This window comes from Archocentrus centrarchus, unplaced genomic scaffold (assembly GCF_007364275.1).
Source record: "Archocentrus centrarchus isolate MPI-CPG fArcCen1 unplaced genomic scaffold, fArcCen1 scaffold_33_ctg1, whole genome shotgun sequence".
NCBI lineage: Eukaryota > Metazoa > Chordata > Actinopteri > Cichliformes > Cichlidae > Archocentrus > Archocentrus centrarchus.
In genome coordinates, this window is record NW_022060261.1 from 390,906 (window position 1) to 403,032 (window position 12,127).

The 12,127-nt window shown below is 43.3% G+C and overlaps 1 protein-coding gene across 1 annotated transcript; it reads left to right on the forward strand.

The window, feature by feature from the left end:
* Positions 1-284: 284 nt before the first annotated feature.
* On the forward strand, positions 285-7,231 carry LOC115776519 (low affinity immunoglobulin gamma Fc region receptor II-like; the record flags this gene model as incomplete). The annotated part of the gene is made up of 5 exons (XM_030724237.1): positions 285-558; positions 638-883; positions 970-1,149; positions 6,824-6,910; positions 7,221-7,231. Coding segments are annotated over 5 exons (798 nt in total), but the record flags the coding sequence as incomplete, so codon positions are not given.
* Between the last annotated feature and the right edge of the window lie 4,896 nt (positions 7,232-12,127).

The window sequence follows — 12,127 nt, forward strand, 5'->3', positions numbered from 1 at the left end:
TTACACACTTTTTGTGTGTTGTCCAAACTTTATTGAAACTTGTTGCTGCATCAACTCTAAAATGAGCAGATCTATCAGAGAGAGATGAGTTTGTGGGTCCTTCAGCTGTTTGTGTGGAGTTGTTCTTTGTGTTCACCTCAAACCAACCTGAGTGTCATTTCTCTTTAGTTCTGATCTCACTGCTGAGCTGCACAACAAACCAAGGTCAGTAACCTTCTTCTGTCACAGCTTCAACCTGATAAATGCTCACTAATATGACCTGTTTGGCTTCATGTTTCATTGTAACCCTCACAGCTCGTCTGACTGTGAGTCCCAGCAGCTCTCAGTTCTTTGAATTAAACTTTGTGTCTCTGAGCTGTGAGGAGGACGACAGCTCTGCTGGATGGACTCTGAGGAGGAACACAAGCAAGGAGACCAGAGTTGATTGTGGAGCTCACTGGGGGAGCTCAGCTGGTTCTTCCTGCATCATCAGTCACATCATCTCACTGGACATTGGAGTTTACTGGTGTGAGTCCAGAGAGGGTGCCATCAGTAACATGGTTAATCTCACAGTCTCTGGTAAGCTGAGTGTGTGGAGTTAGTGTTGATGAAGCTGTGTGTAAATGGATGAAATGCTGTAGTTTGTCTCTGTGTTGAGGTGGATCAGTGATCCTGCAGAGTCCTGTCCTCCCTGTGATGGAGGGAGATGACGTCACTCTGCTCTGTCAAACAAAGACCACTCCCTCCAACCTCCCAGCTGCTTTCTATAAAGATGGCTCCCTCATCAGGAAGCAGCCTACAGGTCACATGACCATCCAGCATGTTTCCAGGTCTGATGAAGGCCTCTACAAGTGTGACATCAGCGGTCATGGAGAGTCTCCATCCAGCTGGATCACTGTCACAGGTGACACACTCACCTGTCTGTGTTTCTGCAGGTTTCAACATTCACAATGTGACCAGAACTTAATGACTGTGTTTGCTTTATTTTAGAGAGACACACCACCACACCTCCACCTACATCCACACCTCCACCAAGATCCATACCTCCACCTACATCCACCTCTCCTCCTGTTCTCTCTGTGATCTCCTCTGTTGGATCAGTCTGTGTTGTGGTTCTACTGGTGTTACTGGTTCTGCTGGTGAGACGATGTGTTCACAGGAAACCTGAAGGTGAGACTCAGACATATGGGTTGTACATTTATGGCTTATTTGTACTGAGTAATCCACAGATTACCATCCATCCATCCATCCAGTCACTCCCACTTATCCTGTTCAAGGTTGCGGGGGTACACCCTGTACAGACAACATCCACACCCATTGACAATGTATAGTTTCCAATTAACCTAACCCCAGTAAGTGCATGTCTTTGGACTGTGGGAGGAAACCGGAGAAAACCCACGCAGACACGGGGAGAACATGCGAACTCCAAACACAGATAGAGGGAGGGGCGTGGCCCAAGTTGGAGTAGAAACCAGGCCTTCCAGATGATATTCTAACTGTGAGCCAGACTCTTTACAGTAAATTATAGTAATTGCTTTTAAATTTGGATCATTTCAGTAGATCAAGATAAAGCTGCAGACGATGATGTCATGGATGACATCACATACAGCGACATCAAAATATCACACCGTCAACAACAGCCAATCAGACGATGCAATGGTAATATTGTTTCTCTTGCTTTGTTTATTTCTTTTTTCGGGATCTGGGCATCATGGTTATAAGATCAGATTTGTGTGTGAGAAAGGTGTATGGGTGAAGTCTACAATGGCAAACATGGAAGTTCATCCTTCCCCCAGTCACCAAGCCAATAAGCAGCTGAAAATGTAAACATAAAACACTGACTCATGTTGAGGTTCATGACAGTTTCAGCTCCCTGTGTCATGATCCTAGGCCAGTAGCCTTGTTTCTTTGAGTTATGTTTTCAGTTCTGAGTTAGGATTTTAGGTTACTATGATTTTCTGTTATAGTGTATCTATTTTGTTGTCATATCTTAGTCCTTTGTATCTTGGCATGTGTAGATTTGTTTTGTTATATTCTTCAGGTTGTGTTTCTTATAGTTCAGTTTCTCAGTTATTGTTGGGTGATCTATCTAGTTATTTATGTATTCAGGTATCTGCATGTATTTTGTCTGTTTTATTCCCATACCTTGGCCCTTCTGTGTTTAGTTTCCCTTCCCGTTGTTTCCTTGTGTAATGTTTGATTCAATCTGTCAGGTTTTCTGTGTTAGGTTTGCGTGTTTGTGTTAGGTTGAGTCACTTCCTGTTTTATTTTGGCAAACTTGAGTTACTTGTGTTTTGTATCTAGATTTACTTCCCCTTGAGTTGTCAGTGTATTGTGTTCAGCTGTGCTCTCACCTGTTGCCCGTTCCCTCGTTATCCTTTTATGTATGTATTGTCTGGTTTTCACTCATTTGTTGTCGTGTCCTCATCTCTGCATGGTCAGTGTTGTCGTCACTGCCCTGCTGTGTGCTTCATGTCTCATGCCACATTCTTAGTTATGTTTATGTTCAAGTTTAGTAGCATACAGCTGGCACCTGACCAGTCTCGTTTTTTTTGTTTGACCTTGTTAAAATAAAGTAAGCTTAATTATAGTCCTTGCCTCTGACTCCTGCTTTGGAGCCTTTTGCTTTGTCTGCACCAGCAGAACGTGACACCCTGTTACCAAAGTAAAGATGTAGATAAGTGTATGTATAATATATTTGTGGGATTACTATGTTCATAACATGAACTAGCATAATATTTTTTTAAGGACTGTATATGAAAGCACATCACATACTGGTTTCTTCAGTATTTGTTTTTTTTACATCATGATACCAAATTTGACCATATTTAGAGAAGTAGTACATAGTTTGGCTATCATCCACAGATTGAGATGAAGGCTAGAAAACAGCTAGCAGCTACAACTGCTTGTAAGAGGCCAAGCCCCAATAATATTGCTTGAAGTCTTCAAAGAAATAAATAGGCCAGTTTTATATATATAAAAAACTAAACTAAACTAAAGAAATCTCTGGAGCTTGAGAAAAGGTGACTGGACTTCTTTGTATTTCTTGAAGACGTTTCACCTCTCATCTGAAAGGTTTCTTCAGAAGAAAGAAAAGAGAAAAGAAAAGAAAATCAAAAACTTAAAATCCAACCCCTATCATGTATCATGGTGTAAATATGTTTATTTTCTGCTGTAAAGCCTTTTAGCATGGACTGACTCACTGCTGGAGCATCAAGTGGACATTAGAGGAACTGCAGCTTTTGGTGCATCATTCATTCATTCATTCCATAACCACCATTGCAATTGTAGGGAGGCATGAAAGATGCTAACATAGATGCTAACTATCTATGTCATGGAAGATGCTGTCATTACTGTTTCTCCACTTCAGTCTGTCTTTGACTTCACACAGCAGGCTATTCACACCCTGACCGGTCCAGGCCTTGACATCATCTGTCCAGCATTTTTGTGGTTGGCCTCCTTCGACTGTTCTGAATGATTGCTTTGGACAAGGAGTCATGTCTAGGAACATGCCCAAACCACTGAAGCTTATTTTTTTTCACCATTAAGAGAATATGTTCTTGGGGTCCTGCTAAGGTGGTGACATACTCGTTGGTCTTTTGTTCCATGAGATGCCAAGAAGCCTGTGGTAGCTCTTCATTTCGAACGCTTGTATATGCTTCTCCATCTGAGCTGTCAGAGTCCAGCTTTCACAGCCATACAGGGAGATAGATCAAACTAGAGACTTATAGAGCTTGAGTTTGGTCTTGAAGCTTAGTTCTTTAGTTCGCCATATCTTACAGAGGCCTGACATGGCTGATGTGGCGATTACAATCCTGCTTTTTATCTCTGCAGTGCATCTACCATCTTTGGTTATAACTGAACTGAGGTACTTGAATCCCTCGACTTATTCTAGCTGTTTTCCATTCATTGCAATGTTGGCGCTGTTGTTATTGCTGTTCACATCTGCTTTGCTTTTGTCTGAGCTTCCGTCCATGCCATATGGGTCTGTTCTCTCTGCCAGTTTGTCTGTTAGCATCTGGAGTTCTTGGTTGCTGCCTGCCATCAAATCGATGTCATCTGCAAAGCGGAGGTCGCAAAGTGGACGGCCACTGATGGAGATGGATTTACGTACGATGCCCCTCAAGTGTCTCTCTCATGATGTTCTTGAGGTATAGATTGAAGAGCACTGGGGACAGCAAGCAGCCTTGTCTGACACATACCGTAGTGTTGAAGAGTTTTCCTACTTGGCTATTGAGTAGAACAGCACTGTTTGCACTTTGGTAGAACGTCTGGATCTCCTGGACTAGCCCTTCCTCAATTGAGAAGTCACCAAGGACTGATCCACTGTATTGCGTCCAGCTTGAAAGTCAGCTTGTTCTTTGGCCAGGATGCCCTCGGCTTGGCTTGTCAATCTCTGCAGAATTATCTTGAGCATGTCCTTGCTTGAATGGTTAATAAGGCTTATTGTCCTGTAGTTCTGGTATTGATGAAGATGACGTTTCATTGGCAGTGGAAAGATGAGGGTCCATTCTTCTGGCCATTCTTTGAACTCCCAAATCCTCCGACATATTGTAGTGAGGATCCCGTCTCTTCTCCACCCTGCTTTAGAAGTTCAGCTGGAATATTATCCGGCCCTGGTGACTTCCCCTGTTTCAAACGTGTACTGCACGTTCCACCTCTTCTTCCAGAACTGGCAAATCTTCTGCCTCTCTTTGGTGCTTACTAACGTGAAAAAACAACAGTTGTTACAGATCTGTTGCTCACCTTTAATCCTGAAGTCATATTTATTTTAGTTCATTTTAGTTCATTTTTTGCACTTTATATGTTAGCAATACAACCTTTTTATTTTTCTCACTTTGTCCAAATTCAAACAAAGTCTGTCCAAATTTTTTCATCACAGTCAAATGCCGCTGTCTGTCTTTAAGGTTTGTTGTCATATGTTGACTGTTGTTCGTTGCGTGCTGGACTGTCTGTCTGTGGTCTGTGGTTAACATAAGCAAACAGCTCTTCAGTTCTTCAGCATCCTGTTTCTGATTTTTTTTTAAATGAGCTGCAGGTGTTAAACCACAGCAGTGTGAGTTTCAAAAACACAAAGAGAAATTTTACTGCTCTATAGTTAGGTGAGATGAACATTTCATATTCATCTCCATATCTATATTTAAATTCTGAGTCTAGCTTTTATATAGTTTGTTATTCTTTCAGTGTGACATGTTGACCTAACAGGTATCCTGGTGATGAGCAACCATGTTTTCTATGTAATTTGGCTTTATTTTCAATATTTTGTACTAATCCAAATACCTTTTGTGTAAATATTTCTACAGTTTCTCTACTAGAAGCTTTGCTATCTGCAGTACTACTTGCAGTGATGTTCTCTGTGTGTGTTTTATTGAGCAGAGAGTGATCCAGCTGCAGTCTACTCAGCAGTGAGAACACAAAACATCAGTTATGGACAAATTATCATCAAAAAGAAGCAAAAAGCATCAAAAACAAGAGGTGCAACTACTTTTCTTTGTATTTGTTATAATCCACTTCTACAGCCAGAAAGTGCGGTTTTATGTATATATATATATATATATATTAGGGGTGGGACTCGATTAAAAAGATTAATTAAATTAATTACAAGCTTTGTAATTAATTAATCGAAATTAATTGCATTTTAATTGCATTTCAATATTTGACATAAATATTAATTTAAGTTTGGTTGATGAATAAATCAATATACATAAGCTTAAACTTCAAAATCTTGTTTATTTTCCCACCAGTCTACTACACAGACCAATGAAGGGTGGAAGTGCTCCTGTGATAAGCAAACTCCTGAAATTAAAGTTAAGCATCATAACTGGATAGTTTTATTCAACATTAATGTCTCACTTAATATAGTTGGAAATTAATCATTCTCTCAGCTGTATTCCTTGATGTTGAAATGTGTTATTCTTGTTTTAACAGGTTATTTTGAATAAAATAATTAAAATTAAACCACAAAAAGGAGAAAAGTTCATTCTCCGTTTAACCAGCTGCTTTTACACAGCTTTGCTTCACACTCACAGTTGCTAGGTGACATGAGCTACGCAGAGGTGGGGGCAGGTGACGCTGATGTGAAGGCGCGCCGCTCATTTCCAGTCTTTGTGGTCTTCGTGGGCTCTGAAGGACGTGGGCCAGGTCCTTCGCAAGATCCGGCCCCTGAATTTGAATATTGTGCATCGATATAATCTGTATGCCTAGAACTCGTGCACTGAGAAACGTTCCACGGTGCAAAGTGCGTTAAGATAAAAATTTTAAAAATTTTAATTCGTTAATGTCCCCGTAATTAATTAATTGAAAATTACGCTTTATATATATATATATATATATATATATTTAACGCGTAAATTTCCATATATATATAACTGATCAGACTTAAGTTCCTTTAATGCACTGAATTATTTCAGCTTCTTTCTGCAAGTAAAACCACAGCAGTAACTTCCTGTTGTTGACACCATTTAACTGTAGTCTGAGGGCGATGAGACCTCTCACCACAAAGTGTCCTGGTTTGGCTAACAATAGTGTTCATGCTGTGAGAACACGTTCACTTTGTGCTCTGTGGTGAAGCGTCTCAGTCTGCATTAGAAGAAGATGGCAGCTTTGTGGTCGTCTGCCTTTCATTTTCACAGAAACACCCACCAGTTCTTTCTGGTCAATTTTCTCAGCAGAGTTGGTAATAAGTGAAACAAAGAACAGTGAAAACCTGCCACTGTTTATAAAAATTATCACTTAATCTCTGCATTAACCTAAATAAATACGTGCTGCCACAGCTCTAGTGTAATTATATGACAGTATTTTTACCCTTGTACATGAAATCATTTTGGTGTATGTTGTTGTGCAGAGAGTGACCCAGCTGCAGTCTCCACAGCAGTGAGAACAGAAGACGTCACTTATGGACAAATAGCCGTCAGAACAAAGAGGAAAAGAGGTACAGCTGCTCTTTTTAACTCTGGACAGAGCCAAGCTAGCTGCTCACTAGCTGTTTCCATCTTTATGCTAATCCAAGGTCAAGTCTTGTGAAGCAGTGGGCCGGAGCTTGCTTCAGTTGACGTCACTGATGACGTTCGAACCACTTCACTGTTTCATTCAGACTGAATCAGCTGACTGGTTTGATTTCACAGGCGGAGCTTTGAAACTTTGGCACAATACTCAGAGTATTTCAGACGACTGAAACGCCGTTTCAGATCTTGTACCAAACCGGCTGTGCGTCAGTAACAGCTGGTTTGTGTGAATTTCAGACTTCCAATAATTGAGCCATCTAATTTTTCCTAAGTATGGGAATATTTTTGATTTGGTGCGACCGATTAAGGTAAAATAATTTCAGTGTGTCCATCCATCCATTTTTTTCCAATTATCACTGCACGAAAAGAGGCATATCCGTCCCCGTATACTGACGTGGGCGCCGCTAGTAAACGGCAGCTTTCGTCAGCATACGGGGCAGCGCATATTCGTTCGCCTGAGACGGATATGGTCGTTTACGTACCACTAGAATCAGCGGGGGGTAGAGGTACGGGGGGAGCCGGCAGGCGCGAGGTGTTAACGACTCCACTTTACATATGAATAGCAGCGCCTCAAGCCGAAGCAGCGGCAAGAGACCCACGTGGCTTCTCAGTCATTGGATGATAAAAATGCCATCACAATTCAGTATTCACATGTGATTGGTTGGTAGATCTGTCCCCCCATTGGCCTTTATAAAGACAGGCCTAGGTAAGCCCCTCCCTAACAAATAATAACCCAGTAATAAAAATTATTTTTAATTATTATTTCTGTGATATACCTTGTATGTTATGTTGTATTCATGCCATGCTAATAACCTCAACTAAAAGGAATTCAATTAAGAGAAACAAATTGTGAGGCACAAGTTTGAATATTTTTTTTTGTTTTATTTATAAAGCAATATGCACATACACACACACACACATCATATATATATATATATAAAGAAAACAAAAACATTATGACATATAATGCTTTGCTACTTCTGGGCCATGTGGTGATGGCTTTCTCTCAGAGCATGGTCCAGCATACAAACACTTATGGTGCACAGTGTTGTATTTAGGGTGAGCTTCTAGTCTGTCTTGCAGTTTGGCTCAGAGGTCACTGAGCTCCTGGCTGGGGAAGCTTGGGGGTCTTAATCCAGCCCGACACGCCCTCTGAGACGCCATCCTCCTCATCCAACATGAGGTCAGTGGTGACACCGTCCCAGAAGGCAACCTCCTTCACTGCCAGGACACTCGTCCTCGCCTCCAGCAGCTGTTGACACAGAGCACACATTAAGTCATTATGAAACTATATGAAATATTGTGAAAAATCAGGAAACTACACTGAAAGTTTGAGTCTCTTGACTTTGAATGCACACATAGCAGATAAGACCCTGAATGCAAAAAAAAAAAAAAATTAATCAGCCCATCTTTGTCATCAAAAACAATGGTTATGTGACAAAGTACCAACACCTGCATCCTGTGAATAAAAGACAAATGAACAAGTACTTTGAAAAAATGTAACATTGATAAAAGTACTTTAGAGATTTTGGTCATTAACCCTTGAGGCACCTTTAAACTGATTATATACACTTTGTATCTTTTAGGTCCCAAAATGTTACAGCTGCTGAAACTATAAACATTCAATGTTAATTATTTTCACCTTCACTGCATCACCTTTTTATTAAAAAGGTGATGCAGTGCAGTGGTGGGCCGTCAGGGCCTGCAAGGCCTTCTCTGCTGGCCTAAAAAATATCTGAATCACAGACTGATATTAATTATATCCTGTCCATCAATACTTGTTAAATTATTCCAAATGGTTTGTACGGTTCCTTTCACAGCTTTTCCTGTGGTCACGCTGTTTCCAGACGTGTATTTTCATATTAAAGCATTTAACCAATCACATTTCAGCCATCATTTGTTGCCAGGGTCAAAGAAATCTGCCTGGAGGCCTTCATAATCAGTTCTGCGGGCCCTGTAGTACAAAAATAAGTGTCGATCAAACAGTTTGATCAACCAATCAGATTATGAGTTGGCAACACCGAGGCCCTCTAGCAGGCGTACGGTAATGTCAGCATATTCATACACTTTGATTGGATAGTCAGTGTACTAGCCAGAGCTAGCAAACTGCATCTGTAGGGAGCTACACAAGCAAAAATATGGTTGTGTTGATTTTATAGCTGTTTGTCAACCCACAATGGCTGAAGGAGGAGAAATGGATTTGGTTGCAGATTTATTGCCAAAGCCAAGACGGACTTTTCAAGAAGAGCTGGACATCATTAAGAAAGGTCGGGCAACTCCGAAGCTAGCAAGCCTGTCACAACCGGGAAAAGGATGTGTCCACCACTTTCAGTCCACTAATTACGAGCGGTACCACTGGCTCACAGGCCCCGAGGAACACTGCAAATTGTATTGCTGGGAGTGCTTGTTGTTTGCCACTGATCGACATGGTGTTTGGAGCCACACTGGGTTTGTAAATTTGACTTGCCTAACCGAGGCAGCAACGAGACACCAAAGCACTGCCGGACACTTACAAGCAAAACATTCGGGGACACCAGAGCGGATCAGCTGAGCGAGCAAGTGCGCAGGGAAGCGGAGCTCCACGACGTAAAGGTGAAGAATAATAGGGAAATCTTACAGAGACTGTTAGATTGGCTTTTTTTTGGGGGGGGGGGGGGGGGCAAGCAGGAACTTTCATTTCGGGGTCACGATGACTAAAATGTTTCTCTCTTAATAATAATTTTATGAGGTTGTTATCAATGCATTTTTATATGTGTCGCAGCTGTAGCGGCAGTAAAAGCAGACTTGTGCACCTTGGGTTTGTTTCTTGGGTAAATGCTTTTATTCTGGCTACATGAGCTCTCAATCTGTGATGCAACAGCTCTTTCTACTGCATTTCTGCATAAAAAGATTTTTTTATTGCCATAAAATAGTTATTGAGGGTGGAGTGATTCAGGCGGATCACTACTGAAGGCCTAGGTGTGAAATGCACGGCCGCCACTGCTTTTTATATACATTTTGGGTTGTTCAAAAGAAGCCAGATTTTATATAAAGTTAAAATAAAAAAAAAAGTAATATTTTCCAAAAATAAAACTGCATTTCCAAGCTAACTACACAAATACAGCAGACCAACAAAACAATCCAATACGTCTTACCGGCTTCCTTCTTACACGACACCGGGCAGAGTTTTTAATGGCTACCGCCTTTTCCGACCGTGAGGCTGACTGTAGCGGAAGCTGCGGTGAACCGTCTGTAGGTTTTTCTTTTTTTTTTTAAAGCCTGTCATGTCTGGTAGATCTTGCAAGCAGAACTGTGATCTGAATGCGTTGTTGTGCCAAACATATTTGCTATTTCAAGATGAGCTCTATAGGTTCTCAATAGGCTCTTCTTGTTGATGTTTTAACCCTTTATTTTATTTATCTGAGTTATTTTTCCACATACTATGTAACAGCCAGAGCTGACAGGCTGAAGAAGAGGAAAATAAAGAGAAGAAAAAGGGAGAGAGAAAGGGAGCAAAAAAAAAGGGGGAAAGAGCACAAGTCTATTAATCAGATAGTTCATCACTTTAACATATAAAAAAATACTATCAATACTTGCAAAAATAAATTTGTGTGTGAAAAACAAAACTAACAAAGCATGTTACGCACACCAACAATTTTGTTGAGTTGTGATTGAGTGGGCGTTTGTGTCTGTGTCATGTTTGTGTCTGTGTCATGGAACGTACTTACCAATGAGGGCAAAACGCTGCAGCTCCACCCATCAGAAGCCAGAGGCAGGTACGGAAAGCCCCCGGAAACCCAGGCCACCAGCAGCCCACCAAGAGCCAGGAAGACCCCCGGCCACTCAGTCCAAAGACAACCGCACACCTACCCCAGCAGACGGGAGAGGGTGGTCTCAGACGGAGCCCCCCCAGTCGAGGAGCGAGGGCTCCAGGGAACCCAAGGCGATGAGAAGCCAGCCCCCCCCCCAGCGGCCAGCCCCCTGCACTGGCCGGCGGCAGGGCCCCCGGGCCCCCGGCACCCAAGGACCGCCCGACCCTCCACAGAGCCCCCCCCCACGCCGAAGAAGCCAACGCAGCCCCGCACCGCACCCCCAAGGGGGGCAGGCCAGCACCCACGCCAGACCACCCAGCCCCACCCAGGCACCCCAACCCCCCCCCCTCCCCGGGGGGGTAGGGGGGAGGAGGCAACCAGCAAGGAGCGGCCAGGAGGCAAGGCACAAGGCCCAGACCCAGGTCCAGCCATACATACAAACACACCCAGACACCCGTGTACACATTTATACACAGATACTCATACATGCCCATACATACTTACCCACACACAGATATGCCATACATACACATTTACTCACCCACTCATACTCACGGAGACGGTGACAAATACACAAAGACACACATTCATCCATAGCTACCCCCCCTCTGAAGGCGGGGCAAGGGGAAACCACCCCAGGGCCAACAGCGACCCCAGGACGCCACCAGCCCGGTCCCCAAGGAACCACCCGACCCCTACCCCGGGCGAGACGCAAGAAATCGGGGTGTAAGATGACCCATCCACCCCTCCTCCTCCCCAACTTGTAGGTCTATGTGTTAATGTTTGTGAGTGAATGAGGTGTATAGGGTGCAGTTAAAATTGAGGGGACAGTTATGCCACAAGCGCCAACTGTTGGTCGTCAGTGCTTGCCCACACTGCCCCCCCAAAACCCTCCATGTCTAAAGTGCAAATAAAATTTGGAGACAGACAGTGACGAGGATCCGAGTGGGGCCACCTCAGCGGCCCATCTCATCAACCTCTGAGTAACATGCCTGCCCCAAAGGTCCTATGTGTATCAGGTTGTAAGTGTGTATGTGTTGTGAGTTATAATGACTAAAGTGCAATTAAAACGGAGAGGCAAGTGGTGGTGCAGCTCTCCACGTGGCCTCTCCATCCTACATCTGTGAGTGATGTGTATTCTGTGTGTGTGTGTGTGTGTGTGTTTGTGTATGGGGAGGGGGAGGGGGGGGGGGGCATATGCCCAGGAAGAAGCCTGGAAGAAGAGAGCCAGCTGTCCGCTGGCTCAATAGGCACCCCGACCTCCCACACCCCAGCACAGGGCAGGGGGAGGTGAGCCCGGGGCCGCGGTGACAGCATCCCAGAGCACTGCAGCACCCGAGGTTGGCGCCCTCG